Here is an 18479-nt window from a genome sequence, read left to right on the forward strand (position 1 = left end):
GGGCATTTTGTTTACATCCTCTCTCCATGCACACGTTAGTCAGGGACTCCCCTCAGAGACCACCTATTTTTGGTACTTGATATTAAGCTTTTAGCTTCTTTCTGATGATTAATTGCTCCCTGCTCTAGTCATACATGTGTCCTGAAAAATTCAGCTTTCTTATTGAAGCTGTTTTAGATCCTTGTCCTGTTGTTCTTGTAGCCTATGGCATCAAATTGGTATGACAACCTAAGTTGAAATGACTACTGTAACACTTTTGCAAAAACATTTAGCATTGAGTTAACATCAGTACTGTGTGATGTTAGATATGATCATGAACACCATGATTTGTAAATTAATGTAAATTGTGCATGTACATTCAACAATTGAACCTGACGAAGGGTGTGTGTCACTTTGACATCTTCAAGAAGTGCTTCTAAAATTGTGTATCTTTAGCATGTAAATATGCCTAGAAGACATTTTCACCAGAAAAGGAATGAAATCCTTGCCATTTCCATGGATGCACTGCACCAGTGTTCTAACCAGCCTGAATTTTTTTCTGTCCCCTGGATTTTGAATGGAAATCCTGTTGAAGGCATGATGGTCCAAAGGGGTCTAGACCCTCTAAAATGCTATTTCCTTTATTTTGTGGGTCAAATTTTGCTGATAGACTCAGCTTGGTTCAATCAATATCTTTACATGCTAATTTATATCCGTCACAAGAGGACAGAATGGGCAACATTTTTTTCCGTCCCCAGTTCCATCAAAGGACGGAAGGACGGATGCTGGCTAGAACCCTGCACTGCACACTTTCTGTATTATATTATTCAGTACTTAGCAGGATCTCTTACAGTATGTAAACCCTGTGATGGTAGTAATCGTGAACCCTCTGCCTTTAGCAGGTCAGTATGTGGTGAGGTTCATGCCGCGGGAGAACGGCGTCTACACTGTCCACGTGACGTACAACGGCGTGCCCATCCCCGGCAGCCCGTTCCGTATCCGGGCGGGGTCGACGCTCGTGGAGGGAGACGCGGGCATGGTGCATGCCTACGGTGCTGGCTTGGAGGGGGGAAGAACAGGTGAGAGGTTTCAATTACGTTTACTTTACCACAAAGTAGTAACTGTTTTGTTTGCGTTTTTATATATTGTATGTTCCCATTACACAAATGATAACAAACCTCGCTGGTTGGCCATATGGATCAAATTCCTTGAGTTCATGAGCTGAGTTCGATCCTTGGGTATTGGGTATGTTGTATGTTTGTCATTTCAAATGATGTTCTTATGTGTACTTGATATCATTTTTGCCCCAAATATTACACATGGATTAAATGCAAGGAAATCAAATTGGATTATTTTGTGTTCTTTGTTTGGATATTATAACCTGGAGTAGCAATGGGAATGCTAAGAAATTGCAGACCCCTCTTTACTTAAAAAATACATTCAGTCTTCTAAAGTTTATACATTGTATATGTACACTTTGGGGTATTGGTCTGAGTTAATCTTGAACACCGGTGCAGTGGGTAGAGTGTTCGCCTTGCATTTGGTAGGTCGTGAGTTCGATCCCTGGTCGAGTGATACCAAAGACTTTACAAATGGTACATGCTGCTTTCTCTGCTTAGCACTCAGCATTCGGGAAAGAGTATGAAAGTTGAACACACACAACTACCAGTGTACTAGCCCCCTGCTGTTGTAATTGCGTTGTGTGGCCCAAGGGCTACTGAAACGGAGTTGGGCGCTGCCCTATGTGCCATCAGGCGCGGGAAGGACTTTAACTTTAACTTTAATCTTGATCAGTCTTGAATCTTCCTGGCAAAAATTTGTGTCGTTTATATAACCCTTTGTTTGATCCTGGTATCTCACTGTCTACATTACACTTGTGTTATCCAGGAGAGAGGTGTGAGTTTATCGTGAACACGATCAACGCGGGAGCGGGGGCGCTGGCCATCACGGTGGACGGCCCGTCCAAGGTGCAGCTGGACTGTGTGGAGTGCGACGAGGGCTACAAGGTGACGTACATCCCACGGGCGCCGGGAGACTACAACATCTCCGTCAAGTACGCCGGACAGAACCCCATCGTGGGCAGTCCCTTCAGGGCAAGAATCACAGGTCAGGAGAAAAAACACATCTGTATTATCTATTAATATGTAGAGTTTAGTCGTCAACATTATGTCAATGACTTAATTATAACCTCTTGCAATTGAATAGTTAGGATTTTATTATCATGTTCAATATTGACCAACTGAGGTCATAAGATGTTGATGAAATGTCTTTCCCAACGCAAATTTGTATCTCGTTTTTTTTCGTGAAAACCTTATTGTCAATAGTATTGGTAACCGCAATCACGGTGTATCTTATCCAGACATTACTTAGGTGGTTTGTCACAAGTAAAAGTCCATGCTTTCTCACTTGTTGCAAAAGGTGCTGATAGCAACAATTCCACTTGGGTGCCTCTGTATAGGGATTCTTTGCAGCACTTTTTATATCTTCTATCATCTTAAAAGTCAATAATGTCTAGTACCCTTCAGTTCAGACAGGATCTCTGTGAAAACTGCATAGTACACCAAAGAAAAGGAAATTTACTGTAGTTTGTGTTCTTAATCGTCCTTTCTATTGTAACCTCAGGTCCAAAGATGGCGGGCGCGGTGTCAGGCGTGCACGAGTCGTGCTCGGTCGTGGTGGAGACGGTTTCCAAGTCTTCGGCACAGGCGAGCTATGCGGGCGGGGTGCAGGGCGTGTCCAGACTGCTGTCCGATGCCACCAAGGTCAAGTCACAGGGCATGGGGCTGAAGAAGGGCTTTCTGGGACAGAAGAACAGCTTCAACGTCGACTGTGGCAATGCAGGTGAGACTTAAAGCAAACACATTTTGTAGTCAACAAAATTTTCCCAGCTTAGCACATCATACCGAACCACAAAAAACTGTCTTCCTGTTAGCACCACCTAATGCATATGTCTCCCAAAATGTCGGGAATTTCATCCTCCACTGCATACAGAAAAGAAATCAAACCAATAGCATTCATTGTAGATTAGAAGTATCACAAGTTGATGACCCCTATTTCACTTGATGTCCACTTTGCTATTATATACCATTCAGTAATTTGTACTTTCATACATGTATTTTTGCAATTAGAAAGCTATTATACTATTCTAAAAATAAGTACGAGTAAGTAGGATGATGATGACTCTAAAAGATGAATGACAGTCAAACCGGTCTGTAGTGTGCACTTAAAGCAAAGTTACAGGCAACAGGAGTAGTGGACTCTGTTAACATGATTTTGGAAGGTTCGGTCAATGGGGAGAATTGTTGAAAGGACTACCAGAAGTGTCCATAATTGCAAGATAATAACAGAGTGTTCTTTATGCAGTGGTTGTTACTAAAACAATACTGTGTAAAGACTATTTTGCTGTTTACAAAATGTATGGTTTTACATCTTTTTTTTTAATATTATCTACAACTCTTTTGTATAAGCTGATTATTTTGTACCTTCATGCACCTGTTTCCAAATTTTGTATTAGTGTAATATAGCAGTTTGTTCTACCCTGTTATGGTTGGTATTCCTTCAGTGTCAAATAAGCCTTCTGTGTTATTGTTATGAGGCATTTGACTCAGTGTGCTCTAGAATCTAAATCCTGAGGCACATACAGATGCCCACACTTTGTACATTAGTTGTAGGACTGCTGTGGATGCTGTTTTGTGGCACAATGACATTTACATGTATGATGGCCCTTTGCAGCCTTGTATATGGGAATAATATCACATTAGGAAGTTACTTCTTGTTTGCAAAACTGGTTTCACTTTGAAATTGTTTACTAATAAAGACTTTTACTCGTCTTCCCGCCAGGAACAAACATGCTGATGGTGGGAGTACACGGGCCCAGGACGCCGTGCGAAGAGGTCAACGTGAAACACATGGGCGGACAGAAGTACAACGTCGTGTACACCGTACGAGAAAAGGGCGATTACGAACTCATTGTAAAGTGGGGGGATCAACACATCCCTGGCAGTCCATTCAAGGTTACGGTAACATAACTCCGAGGTGCGGTGATCGTAGATCATAGTACCACTGCCATTGTTTAGTCAAGACCCCCCCCCCCCTGAAAAAAAGAAACATGTATCTACTTTTTGTATTGTAGCTCGAAGATAATGCGAAGCACCGTATACGCTATGCAAGAGAAACAAGAGATGTCTGCTGGTATAACCTTAGGGCGTGGTCACTTTCGTCGTAAGTCTTTGTACGATTTCCACGTCTTATAGGACTTATCAGCATGCTGCGACAGAACCAAGTGCAGACAAGGATCTAAGATTGCCTTTTCGATAATAGGAAAGCTGAGTTTTGTTCTATGTATAAGCGACTTTACCAAGAATGACCTTAACTTGTGATCATACGACGATTGTACGACGAATATGACTACGCCCTTACAAAAGGGAGGGGCTGGGAAGAGAATAGTTGGTGCCTTGGACCCGTGTTATTTTGCAATGGAATCAAGAGAGAAAAAAAAACGGGAACAATTTTTCCTGAAATGTTTAAGCTGACGGCTATTGTTGAGGATATGTCTTATGATATTGATATAGAGATATTAATAGTGATATGCAGTTGAATTTGAAAATGCTTCAGAGAAAGTAGAAAACCGTGATATATAAATATGATAACCCCATAAGTTTTGCCATGAGAGAGATGTATGCTAAAACCCTGGAGTTCTGACTTTCTATTGGTTCTCTTGCCGGCCGACATAGAGAGATTAAGGTTGAAAAATTGTAATGGGGAAAAATTATAGCAATGATGAATTGTGGTGAAAAAAAAGTAAGGTTGAATGGAAGCATTTTGTAAAGAGGACGTGAGTAGACAGCAAATCATGAACTGTTAGAAGTGAATTTATATGAGAAAAAGATGCCATTTTTATATTGGGAGATAGTAGGTTGTAGATGCAATGGATAATAAGAATAGAAATCAAAGAACAATGTATACAACATACATGCAAGGGAATGCATTAAAAACTAACTGTAGGTTTAATGCTAGACTCTATAACAATTTTCCAACATACGTTGGAGTGATTTCAAATTGACAATGAATAAATGACAATTATACAAGAGTAAGAAAGAAAGACTACACGAGTGAAAGCTTTTGTTTTCTGCTTGCATATACCCCACCTCACTTATCTGGTGGCTAATTTAAATTATAGATGTTGTTGACGAAGACTTTGCATAAATTTTAGAGTTGTGTTTGTATTTTTTCAGAGTAGTATGATAAACGGGGTGATGAGAGTTGAATAAAACCACGTTAGGGTGGACCCCTATAGAGTAACGTGCACTTGGCTAACCACGCCGCAACTGACGCTTTTCGCATTGGTGGGGCTAACCGACGCTTATATAAACAAAAATAAGGGAGTGCCTTTTCTTACGACTGTTTCTTCCTGTAGCCGCGCACACGAGTGTGACGCGTACCGTACGTACCACTCCAGAACAAATAAAAAGGTGCTTTTGACTTTTACAACATTCCTTTTGTGTGCCGTGTCATTCATTCCTTTAGAGGGACCTAACCTTTAGTGTAGTGTACTTGCACTGTTTGATAGATAATGTGATTTTTAGTTGTAGTCAGGGTCAGCGATAATGTTAAAGGTAAAATCGTAGTGGCTTTACAGCTAGCTATATTTTTCTTTCAAACAGTCTTTAGGTTTTAGGAAGGCTATTTAAAACAAAAATGTGGGGCAACAAATAAAAGACATTACGATTTCGCCTTGCAACATCTGTTTGGAGAATTCAAGTTAGTTAATGGTCTTGGCATAGAGGCTGTACATATTAATAACAACTTTGATGGTAACCGTTTTGAACAAGACCAAGCAAGATGGCAGAGAATGGACCATAGTGCTAATAGTACATGTATGAATTAACTTTTTTCTCAAAACTTATATTATTACAATATTCTGTAACCTCTAAATTCTGTATCTGTATTGCTGGCATATCCACCTTTTGGAGTAGCACACACAGCTTCTGTATTTTTATCTACACACAATGTATACATTTATTTATCTGTATAGCTGGTATAACTGTCTTTCGTAGTAACACACCAGTTTCTGTATTTGTATTTGTACATGTACATATTTCTTTTTAGCCTATATAACCACCATTGGGTGTAGCACACCATCTTCACAGGCACTTTGCCTGGAAGCAGTTGGTTATCTTACACCAATTGACCCATCAGACCTAGCCTTTGCACATCTACATGTAGCTTTGGGGGTTAACAGAATTACCCTACTGAACATGCATACTTCAATACTTGGTAAGAACAACCTCCACAGGTACATGTGTAGCTTTATGGAAAAATGAAAAATCATCTCTAGTCCTTTTGTAAACCTACTAAGTTTGGTACTACCCCAAAGTTACCAAAAGAGCTTTTTCATGAGATGTGCATTTTGCAGGTAATATGTGGTGGTATGTGGTATTGAAGTCCAGTGTCCAATGCTGTGTACTACTGTACACACAGGAATATCACTGAGATATTGTTCTGCTGTGTCGTTGCGCCCTCTAGTGTGTCCTGTCGGTACTGCCCGGCCTATATTCTCTCCACCACCCATGTCACGATGTCGCGGCGTGCGGTCTGGGCGTCCGGCTCCAGCTCAAACAAAGGTTCATGGTAAACGCCGGGATAGATCTACGAAAGGGAGGAGAAAAAAATGAAAGAATTACTTGATCGACGTCTAGTATTAATTACTGAGTTTTGAGTTGTTCCTCTATAGCTTCATTTTGCTTTCAAGGAAATTTCACAAAAATTACATTTGTAGGGCTGGAACGATCTACGTAATAATGAAAAAGTCTTCACTCGAATGGGACGGGGCACGCCACAGACTTACAATGACGTTATTTGATGACGTGGACCATTCTGCGCCAACCATCTATGTCATTATGACGTACTAAAGAAAGGGAGAAACGTCATTGAGAATTGTAAACAATAGTTGTTGGGCATTTGTATGAACGCTATAAAGTCAGTGACTCACTGCCATACACATACAAGACGGGGATGTGCCAGGTCTCCCGTCCGAGTGAATGATGTAAATCACCGTGTGGCTGATACGAGACAGAGGTTCGCCAGGCCTCCATCCGGGTGATTTGTAGTGAATGACCAACTCCAGACAGAAAGATGTGTACCATCGTACACCGGGACATTTTCCGAAATGTGTGGCGGGTTCTTTAACGTGCGTAGGTGTTTACTAGTATTATGGGATCCCTCCATTTATAGTACTATCAGAGACGTCCTTTCCTAGGTACATGTGATCATTTTCGCCTATATTAATTAAAGTGAAGCGAGGAAAGTTGTGTTATGAAAGTGCCTTTCCTAAGAGCACAAGATCGGTGACACGGAAGGATTCGAACTGAGCCGAACACGTTAGCTGCCGTTACGCCCCTTCTACCTGCATTGTACCTTTAACTGTTTGTCCGCCCTTCTGGTGTGCTGGTACAGAAACTTGGTTCCGTCGATGAGAGCCATCTTGTCCTGGTCACCATGCAGGGCCAGGAGAGGCGTGCGGAAGTTGTGCACTTCACGCTGGATCCGCTCCATGGCGCTCAGGAATTCGACTGCCCAGCGGGCACAGACATGACCGTGAAATACTAACGGGTCGTCTTTGAAGGCCTTCACCTGTAATGGAAGAGTATCTACCTGCATAAAATTAAAATTGAGGTATTGCTTTTGGTGTGCCTTTGTGTGTATGTGTGTGTGTCTGTGCGTGTGTGTTCGTGCTTTTGTGCGTGTGTGTGCGCGTGCCTTTGTATGTGTGCGTGCCAGTCTGTGTGTGTGTGTGTGTGTGTGTGCGTTTGTATAAGTGCGTGCCAGTCTGTGTATGTGTGCACGTGTGTGTGTGTGCGCGCGTTTGTGTGCGTGCCAGTCTCTCTCTCTCTCTCTGTGTGTGTGTGTGTGTGTGTGTGTGTGTGTGTGTGTGTGTGTGTGTGTTTATGTATGTGTGTGTCTCACCTTAGCAGTGTCCCGGCTGAGCAGATGTGCCTCAATCCTCGCTACCCCTGTCCTCGGGGCGAAGAAAGCCAGCGCCTTCGCAGCTGACACCTGTGGGTTCATGGTGAAAACAGACAGACTAATAGACTGAAAAAAATCCTGCTTTTTCGTTTTTCGAAGAGGTAAATATGAGGTCGAAATAAAAAAATACTTTTTGAAGATTTTCAGTCACAAAAGTACGAAAGACCATGAAAGTTATCCAAAGCTGTCCTTCCCAGCGTCAAAATCTGACAGGCAACTCACCCGAAATCTGGTAGCAGTCTCTGGCGCGGGAATGACCCCAGGGGCCGATACGATCACCCCTGCAAACAGAGTGGGACGTTCCAGGGCTGATAGAATGGCGACGGATCCTCCCTATGGAAACAGGTGTGTGAAAAAAGAGTTACGGCAACTAAACTGTGTTGTCTTTTTATAGACGTTCTTTACACAGATACATAGATAACGTTATGTCTATTTCACGGGCATGCGATTTATAAAACAAAAAGTAACTATAAAACTACAAAGACGTCCAAAAGTACAAAACAGAAACATAAGGACTAGAAACAATGACAATTCTATATCATCTCAAAGATGCACAGAACCCTAGAGATTTGATTTAAGAACATACTTTATTAGTAAAAATAAAAATAAAGGTAAATTTGAATTAGGCTAGCACCTGAGGCGTTGCCAAAAACAAGAATTCATAACATGATAGACACCAAAATGCGTTCGCTGTTACTTGAGTTGAATTGAACACGATAGCTGAAAACGTCACAAAAAAGCCCTGTTTTTCTAATACAACGGATATAGGTTACCCCGCGGATAAAGGTGAACTAGCCTTCCTCACCATGGACTGTCCGAAGACGAAGAGCGGAATCCCGGGGTGCGCGGCTCGCATCTTGTCGGCGTGCTGCAACACGTCCTGAACGTACTCGTCAAAACTCTTGATGTCAGCAGAGTGACCCTGGCTCTGGCCGTGACCGACTGAAAAGAGAAATGGCATGAAAAATCGAAGTTCTGCTGCAGTACCAAGGTCACACAACAGGGGGGCCCAAAATCGACCCTGAACTTTGTCTTTGCAACACCTGCCCACATAGCCAATACCATTACAATCCATCCAGAGGTTCTAGAGTTATGGTGACCAAAGACACAGACAGACAGACGCACCAAAACTATACCTCCATTTTTTATGGAAGTAATTACGTTATGTCTTGATAGAGATCGTTGGTTACTTCGCCGCAATTAAAAATCAGGAATAAACTCGAGACATCAAAACAAGGAGTTACGCTGCAGTACATTAGAAATCCCTTAGGGTTCCGACTATCGAACTCAACCTTGTTTTTTTACACCCCTACCCACCTATCAAATATCATTTGGATCCATCCACTCTGCTTGTTATGACTGCCTTCTAGTGATATGCTGTACAGCTACACACATACACGCACGCACACACACACACACACACGCGCGCGCGCGCGCGCGCGGTCGCGCATACACAGACATACACACACACACACACACACACACACACATGCACATACATACATGCATGCACACACACGCACATACACACACACACACATACATGCATGCATACACATACATACATACATACATACATACATGCACACACATACATACACACCACAATTTGGAATATTCCCTCTTCCACATACTACTACTCACCGTGGTCGTGTGCAAAGACCAGGACACCCTCTTTGTTCAGTTCTGTGGCGAGTTCTTCATATCTCTGACAGTGTCCGCTCAAACCGTGGATAATCATCAACAGGGCCCTGGGGATATATTAGACACAAGTAGTCTACCAGCTACCTTCGCCAGACTACAGAAAGTTTCGCCAGACTTCCCAAAGTTTGGTAGGTAATCATAAGGTCTATGTCACATTTCCAAACTGGGGTTCAGCTGGGAAGCTTTCGGGAACGAAAAGTATGATATAGAAGACACCAAAACACACAAGACGTAAAGAGAATAGTCGTGAATATTATTTGTGTATCTTTCTATGTATACACTGCTAGTTTTCGTTTCTACATACAGCGGGGCCCCGGTTTGGAAATGTGACGTTAGCATTAGGCGATCTAGAGTTTGCTAGTAAACAAGAAATCACCTGCACTAATGACCTAATATCCCAAAGAACTATTACAGTATAGAAGCGTAGATAAAGCCTAGCCTAGAAATCCAGGTAATAAGACATGACAAATAGCAGCTGTACTCAAGCAACTAGCTATGATTTCGGAAAACCTCACTCAATCCTCACCCAATCGATATATTGTATCTTTATGCAATTATGTTATTTTATGATCATCATCATCGGTCGATATATTTACACACGGGGTGATATACTCTTTCGCTGGCTAATTACAAGACGCGGATGCGCCAGGTCTCCCGTCCATTTTATGATGGTTGAATATAACGTTGCTAATGCTATTTAAAAACTGGGCTTTACCTTGGTGCTTGTTCCTGTGGTTCCCAGTACTTGCAGAACAGATACTGTCCCCGAGAGTTCACCAAGTGGGGCAACTCTGAATACAGCACGCCTTGCGGAGTTCTCGGCCTATCATCGCTGGTTTGGGAATCGCTCGCCATTTTCACATCTCACGAGTAGATCTGGTGGCTTTAAATTTCACCACGTCTCAGTCTTTCCTGGACGCAAGTTGTCTGGACTGTTGAGATTTACATGGCCGTATACATGTGTTTATGTATACAGGGTGGCAGGGCTATTAGCCTATAGTAAGTCCTTTGGGTATGGGACCTGTTCCCCACGCGTCTGGACTGTCCAACCGGTCGGGTAAGTTAGGCCTAGGCCCCATTTCAAAACCGGGGCCCGGCTGTTAGCGGAAACGAAAAATTAAAGGTGTTTATCAAGGAATTATGCTCATGGATGTTTTTTCTACGTTCTGTGTCTTTTGTTGCCTTTTATAACAAGAGAAATCAATCCTGTTATTAAAATCAAAGAACAAACATATCATAGAAGACGTGGGTAAATGCGTCTTCCGCTGCCTAAAAAGAAGAAGCCAAACCCAGCAAAACCAGTATAATGTACACTTGAGTAGCACAACATAGTCATAGAATGTAGTTCTTAGCACCTTTGTACTTTCCTTATCATACGTGTTGTTTGTAGCTGCAATTAGCCATCGGGCATGAACATGGCGTAAAATCATTATTATATCATATTTTCCCGAAAGCTACCCGGCCAGGCCCCGGATTGGGACCTAGCGCTGATCCTAAGGAGGTGATTCTGAAAAGAAACCTGAAGAAAGAAACGTAACCCAATAGTGTCCTGTGTCCAGTTAGTCCAGTGCCATTAGATCATTCACTTGTAATTGATGTCTATCAATTCATAGCTTCGGTAGAAGGTTTGGTCGGTTATGTATGTGTGTCTGTACGTGTTGTGGCGTGTACCATGCATATTTATGTGTGTGTGTGTGTGTGTGTGTGTGTGTGTGTGTGTATGTATGTGTGTGTGACCAGCCTGGAGAATGGCAGCTGGATGGATTGTATTAATTTCATATTTGGTATGAGAGTAGACCTTGAAATGATTAGATTTTGGTCCCCCTGGCGACTTGTTACGGTCTATGTCGATATTTTGCCATAGTCAGAATGTACTACTTTGATTCTGACAGTATTACTTTACAGTACCTAATATGAGGCATGTCACTGTGGTTCAACTGGTAGTAACTTAACAGCTAAGCTCCCGATTGGTAACTGGGAGATTTCAATTCAATCCAGGGTAGGGTATCTCGGTTGGGCTTATGTGTAAACACATAGGTTTCCCATTGAGCGACCTGGTTTTAAATGTGCGTTCTATCAATTAATCCTCATGGCTTCACTAATCACTCCACAGAGACGGGGGACGCCATAGGCTTTCTACAACTTATGATCCACTTCTCATTGAATCACGTGTTCTATCTACCATAACGTGACTTCACAGACGCAGTGGATTGCTCATTCCAAACCATACACACAGAGACCATAAACAAAGGCTGGAGTTTGATTTGGTACCTGAAAATTTGTGTTTGCAATTACAATTGTGTTGACAAGTACAGTCAAACTTTGACCCAGATTGTTTCGAATACTGCTCTGTGACTGGGAAGTTGATATGGTGCTTGGAAATAATGTTACAACGCAAACGTTTTGAACAAGATTTAATTCAGTGAACCACAAAATTCTGTACATACAGTAGATAACAGTGCCTAACTACTTGCAAGTTGCAACATGTGACAAAAATACACCTAATATATATTGCAGTATATGCCATGTTCATTCAATTGTAGTCCTTTTGTAAACCTACTTGTACTCGCTTACCAAAAGTGCTTTCTCATGAGAAACAGGTATTTATAAGCCCGATGTTCACTAGGAATGCAATGGAGGTACTGTTTGCTACTGTACTAGACACAGGGATATCAGATATGGTTCTGCTCTGCACCCTGTAGCTCTTGTAGGGGCTGTGTCGCTGCGCCCTCTAGTGTGTCATGTTGGTACTGCCCGGCCTGTATTCTCTCCGCCACCCATGTTACAATGTCGCGGCGTGCGGTCTGGGCGTCCGGCTCCAGCTCAAACAGAGGTTCGTGGTAAACGCCGGGATAGATCTACGAAAGGGAAGAGAAAAAGAAAGAGTTACTTCATCGACTCTTAATGTTCAACATTTGGGCATACGAATGTCTCGAAGTATTGAAAACTTGAGTTGTCAGTTGTTCCTCTTTAGCCTCCTTTTGCTTTGAAGCAAATTCAACAAACTAGGGCTGGGTCGATCTAAGAACGGAAAATGGTCTGCCATCTTCACTCTAACGGGACGGGGCACGCTACAGACTTCCATGTACCTTTTGACCCATTACTGACGTCATTTAAAAGTAAGGTCTTTTAGGGTTTACTTTGAGTAGGACGGTAAGGCAGCAACGTTAAAGAACCCCCACACGTGCGATGGTGCGGTGTGGATGGAGCAAACCATTCTGTCTGGAGTTGGCGATTCACTACAAATCACCCGGACGGAGGCCTGGCGAACCTTCGTGTCGTATCAGCCACCCGGTGATTACATCATTCACCATGCCCCGGAGAGGAGATAGGCGCCGCCAGGGGACTAAAATGCCTATTGATACAGCATAACACGTTGTGCTGCCCCTACGGCTAATTAATCAGCCTACGGCTGATTAAAAGGCTATGGGACGAACGAACTAACGAAGGCAGCAACGTCACTGCCACACATGTACACATACCCTTTCCAGCCTGATACATGACAGGGATGCGCCAGGTCTCCCGTCCAGATAAATGGTGTAAATCACCGTAACGAGACGGAGGTTCACCAGGCCTCCATCCGGGCAATTAGTAGTGAATCACCAACTCCAGACTGCACAATGGATTTGCACCATCGTACACCGGGGCATGCCCCTACCCTTTTTTCAAAATGTGTGGTGGGTTCTCATTTTCAACTAAGTGAAGTGAAGAAAGTCATTATTAAGTGCCTTTCCTAAAGGTGGTATCTCACTGCACTTGCGTCACGCTTGCGTCATTGCGGGGTTCGAAAGATACTCAACGAATTTCAGAGATAAAAAACGAATTTTCTTACCTTTTTTTTGTATTTTGTCGTCTTCTAAGTCATACTTTAATGTATTACGCAATATGTAAATTATAAAAAAAATGGATAGAATAACAAAACAGTGACGAACGAACCCCGCAGTGACGCAAGCTTGACGCAAGTGCGGTGAGATACCACCTTAAGGGCACAAGATCGGTAACACGACACGATTCAAACCCGGGACCTCTAGGTCTGTCGTTACGCCATGCGATCCCCCTTCTACCTACCTTCATCTGTTTGTCCGCCACTGAGGCGTGCTGGTACAGAAGCTTGGTTCCGTCGATGAGAGCCATCTTGTCCTGATCGCCGTGCAGGGCCAACAGAGGCGTGCGGAAGTTGTGCACTTCGCGCTGGATCCGCTCCATGGCGCTCATTAACTGGACCGCCAAGCGCGCACAGACACGGCCGTGAAATACTAACGGGTCTTCTTCAAACGCCTTCACCTGTATTAATGGAAGTGTATTTACGTCCATATAAAATTGAGGTATTGTTTTTGGTGTGTCTGTGTGTGCCAGTTTGTATGTGTGTGCAAGGACTTGGTGTGTGGTGGTGTTTTCGGATATTTGTGGTCAGCACAACTTTAAAACCACTGGATGGATTGTAATCATATTTGATACGTGGACAGAGGTTGGGAAGACGAAGTTCAAGTTCGATTTTCAACCCTCTGGTGTGTGACCTTGTTTCCTTAGCAACGGTTGCCATAGAAACACGCCAAGCACTTTCAAGGGTCAGTAAATGAATACTCCACTGCCGCTTGTGACGTTCTCAAGTTTTGACGTAATTTCAACAGGCATTAGTCAAGTGACACTGTACTAGTACTAGCATTCAATTAGGGACATATTTTCCTAATTTGCATACATAGGCACGTTAAAGGGAGAGGGCTAGCAACCCATGCTTGTAAAATCCACCCCTGCTATAGAAACAGCAAGGAAACGTATACTGACCTCCGTACCACTATGCATTACAAGGTAAACAACGACAACAACAGTGGCGTTTTAAAGATGAAGTACATGCCCTGATGATAGGTCGTGGTTTAGGTTGGGTACCGGTACAAAAAAATCAGGTCCAGGTCCGGTTCAGGTCCAAAGGATCAGGTCCGGACCTGAACCTGGACCTGATGCAGTATGACTCATACCAATGGTCCATTTTACTACAAAGAAATATGTTTGGTGGAGTATTAAACTTACACGTTTTTAGATCCTACAACGCAAATAACTGTACCTGTACGATTGGCTGCAAAACTTGGTAGAAATTACTATAAACTCTACTCTACTTCACTCTTTTAATTTTCTTCCACCTGCAAGCGCCAAAACGTGTGAATGCCTGATAAAATAATCTGTTAATTTTCTAATCGGTCCAACATCCGGCCCACCTAATTTTTTCAGGTCCGTCTTTTCTGGACCGGTAAAATAAATAAAAAACGGTTTTGTACCGGCACGCTGTACCGATACCCAGTCCTGTTCGTGGTACTTGTAAGTTGCAAACATGAGAATGGTTTCTCACCTTAGCAGTGTCCCGGCTGAGCATATGTGTCTCAATCCTCGCTACCCCAGCCCTCGGCGCGAAGAAAGCCAGCGCCTTGGCAGCTAACACCTGTAGGGTCATGGTGAAAACAGACAGACGAATACTAGTAAGATGACTATCAACTTGGACACGAAGTAGTTACTGACACAATTAGAAAAGAAACAATAAATTACAGTAGCTAGGAAGGCAACATTTTCGAGAAAATGCAAAGAAGTTTCCCTCCCAGTAATTTGGTTTATGTCAAGCTACTCGCACACGATATTTTTTTTCGACTTGGCTCACAGGCGTCGCCAAAAAGACCACTTTATATGTGCAGCAACAGATAATATTTCGTTCATATTTGCTGTAAACGCGAATATGCTGATGTCATCGTCAGTTCTAAGCTCTGATTGGTTCATGACAGAAGAAAAATTAAGAAGAAGAAAGAAAAAGAAGAACACACATCAGAACAAAAACACAATCAACCAAACAGGAGAGCCTCTGAAGAAAGCTGGCCAGTGCGTATTTTGGAAAAAAGCCTGGATGTTAAACAAAATCACATGAAAAAAAGAGTTTTTAAACATCGAATTACTGAATTGGTCTGTCTTCTATTAAAAAGAACATTACATGACATTCGTCTAACAAAGAAAAAAAAATTGTTACAAGTGGGGTTCGAACCCACGATCCACAACTGCAAAAGCAAATCGCTATATCCACCCAGAGCGTAGACCGCTCGGCCACGCTAGCTGATTGGGTGACGCGCGTATAGAAGGGCTATAAGAAGAGTTTGGTTAAATTGGCCGATCCATGCATCCATCCACGGTTGAACTAACCGCTTCTCTCGCATCTAGGCCGGAGCGTAATAATTACTGCTTTTTCTCAGACGTATGACCACGTTGATTTGATTATGTGGATGACATCCTATGGGGAACTCCAAAACTGATGCGAGCGTGCGAATAAAAAAAAGTAAAATAAAAGTTGCCTTTATTATGGTGGTCAGGAAGGTTGAACAAATGACTGAAAGCAAGTGATATCATGGTATACCAAACAACAGATTCTTCATTTTAGTGCTTTCACATCTTATTCCTTGATCTTGGAATTGACATTGGCATTTTATGGTATTAGTATACTTTTCCCGTTATTTTTGCAATTGTGCAATCTACGGTATATGTTTGCTTATTTTGTAGCTGCTTTGGACGATATATGCTGTATGGTTCAAAACTTTTTTTTTCTTTGGAAGCCGGCCGGAAATTGACGCGCGCGCAGATGTCATCCATATAATCAAATCAACATGGCGAAATATGATATCGAAATAAGAGATACTTAAACACTTTTAAGATTTTCAGTCACAAAAGTACAAAAACCATGCAAGCTATCCAAAGCTATACTTCCCTGCGTCAAAATCTTAACTCACCCGAAATGTGGTAGCAGACTCCGGCGCGGGAATGATCCCAGGGGCGGATACGATCACCCCTGCAAACAGAGTGGGACGTTCCAGGGCTGATAGAATGGTGACGGATCCTCCCTGTGGGACACATTGCGGTATTTACACGGCCTATTCTTAACAATGGGTATCATGGCAGAAAGAGGCTGTCAAAAATCACCTACCTGAGTTTTAGAACATGAAAAACTCACATCGGCATGGTTGTCCGGCCTCTAAAGAGTAATTTGACGACAAAAAAGGAAAAAATTTACGGCAGAATTATGTTACACGCAATCAAAACATAGGTGGTGACCTTTTGACCCCTTTTCACTGCCTGTAAACAACACCAAAACACCTAACTTCTAAAGCCTACTGCATCCACAAATATTGCTAAAATTCTGTTTTTTGAACACAAGATAAAGGTTACAACCCTTACCTGTCATACGCACCTCCAAAATCCAAACATATCCCAAGAAAAACATTCTACAGGCACTTTTGCCTAGGGTACCTAAATGTGGGTCATCTGCGCTTGTCCGGAAATACCAAAATTTGCCCTATGGAAACAGGTGTGTGAATGAAGAATTACGGCAACTGTGTTGTCTTTCTTCAAACGTCCTTTGAAAAGACATACACAGATACGCATGGCACGGGCACGTGAACTATGAAACAAAAACTAATCCTAAAAGTAAAATGACGTCCATAAGTACAAAACGGAAACATAAGAACCAGAAACTATGACAATTCTATATTATCTAAAGATATGCACAGAATCCCTAGAGATCTAGAGATTTGATTTATAAAAATACTTGATTGATAAAAATTCAATTAAAACTGAATTAGGCTAGCACCTGAGGCGTTGCCAAAAACTAGAAGCCAAAACATGATTATTGATAGACACCAACATAAAATCACTGTTACGTGAATTGAATTGAACGCGATAACTTAAAACGTTACAAGATAAAGCACATCAATAAGTAGCGCCCTGATTCTTAAAGGAGTCCTAAACCCCACAAGAGGGTGCTATTTTCCGATAGATATTAATTTTAGGAAGTAAAACATGCATACTACTTCACATTATACGATCAAAATTAGTCTCGCGTACAATGAAAAGCATCCAGTGTTGTGCTAAACTCCCCAAGTACTCTTTAATTCAATTACGAAAACTCAGCCTATGGCTGAATACAATGTGTCGAAAATGTTCTGTGTTAAAAACTCGTCTTTGTTTTGTGTTGTTTGAGATGTTGTGAGCAATTGTTCGTCTTGGTATGCACATCGCCCCTCTTTTATGCCAAAATTATCTATGATGAAGGAAGTGTCTATACGTAAAGGGAATGCATGGGTAGGGTCTGCATGGGTTTAGTGAGTTTTACAAACACACCTCGCGTACTTCACCACAAGTGAAATTCTGCAAAAAGGTTGCTGATTATGGATTCATTGATACATAATCCTTTGGAAAATAACACTGTTATTCCAATACAACGGATATAGGTTACCCCTTGGGAAAGGTTAACTAGCGTTCCTCACCATGGACTGTCCGAAGACGAAGAGCGGAATACCGGGGTTCGCGGCTCGCATCTTGTCTGCGTGCTGCAACACGTCCTGAACGTACTCGTCAAAACTCTTGATGTCAGCAGGGTAACCCTGGCTCTGGCCGTGTCCGACTGGAAAGAGAGATGGCATGTATTACGTTATGTCTTGATAGAGATCGTTGGTTACTCTGCCAAGGGTTGTATATACCATTATACCATTAAAACATGCACACACATGCATACACAAACACATATGTGCACACACACACACACACACATACATGCACACATACATCCACACACACACACACATCCACACATATACATGTACACACTCACACACACATACACACACACACACACACATACATACATGCACACACATACATACATACATGCACACACACACACACACACACACAAACATGCAAACACACACACACACTTACGCACACACACACACACACACACACAC

General features: G+C 42.4%; 3 protein-coding genes across 4 annotated transcripts in view; 1 reads left to right on the forward strand and 2 right to left on the reverse strand.

Annotated features, from left to right (window-relative positions):
• The window catches only part of LOC118416663 (filamin-C-like), a 109545-nt gene extending 104074 nt beyond the window's left edge, over positions 1–5471 (forward strand). The window contains exons 50-53 of the mRNA XM_035821839.1: positions 882–1058; positions 1867–2085; positions 2602–2820; positions 3820–5471. Of these exons, the coding sequence (XP_035677732.1) occupies positions 882–1058; positions 1867–2085; positions 2602–2820; positions 3820–4007 (803 nt within the window). The 3' untranslated portion in view covers positions 4008–5471. The remainder of the gene's footprint in view (positions 1–881; positions 1059–1866; positions 2086–2601; positions 2821–3819) is intronic.
• Positions 4967–9787, reverse strand: LOC118416654 (monoglyceride lipase-like). Of its 2 annotated transcripts, none has more exons than XM_035821827.1 (6): positions 9649–9787; positions 8810–8946; positions 8227–8337; positions 7945–8034; positions 7396–7632; positions 4967–6627 (listed from the first exon to the last, which is right to left on the reverse strand). In XM_035821827.1, exons 1-6 carry the CDS (start codon positions 9743–9745, stop codon positions 6529–6531), a joined length of 771 nt encoding a protein of 256 aa, XP_035677720.1. In that variant the 5' UTR covers positions 9746–9787; the 3' UTR covers positions 4967–6528. The 2 variants fall into 2 exon arrangements, with proteins under 2 accessions (XP_035677720.1, XP_035677721.1); XM_035821828.1 differs by having other exon boundaries at positions 7396–7611; positions 9649–9784.
• Positions 9788–12104: 2317 nt separating this feature from the next.
• Positions 12105–18479, reverse strand: part of LOC118415543 (monoglyceride lipase-like) — a 10887-nt gene continuing 4512 nt past the window's right edge. The window contains exons 2-6 of the mRNA XM_035820223.1: positions 18000–18136; positions 16467–16577; positions 15053–15142; positions 13777–13992; positions 12105–12566 (exon numbers count right to left, since the gene is read on the reverse strand). Of these exons, the coding sequence (XP_035676116.1) occupies positions 12381–12566; positions 13777–13992; positions 15053–15142; positions 16467–16577; positions 18000–18136 (740 nt within the window). The 3' untranslated portion in view covers positions 12105–12380. The remainder of the gene's footprint in view (positions 12567–13776; positions 13993–15052; positions 15143–16466; positions 16578–17999; positions 18137–18479) is intronic.

This window comes from Branchiostoma floridae, chromosome 5 (genome assembly GCF_000003815.2).
Source record: "Branchiostoma floridae strain S238N-H82 chromosome 5, Bfl_VNyyK, whole genome shotgun sequence".
NCBI lineage: Eukaryota > Metazoa > Chordata > Leptocardii > Amphioxiformes > Branchiostomatidae > Branchiostoma > Branchiostoma floridae.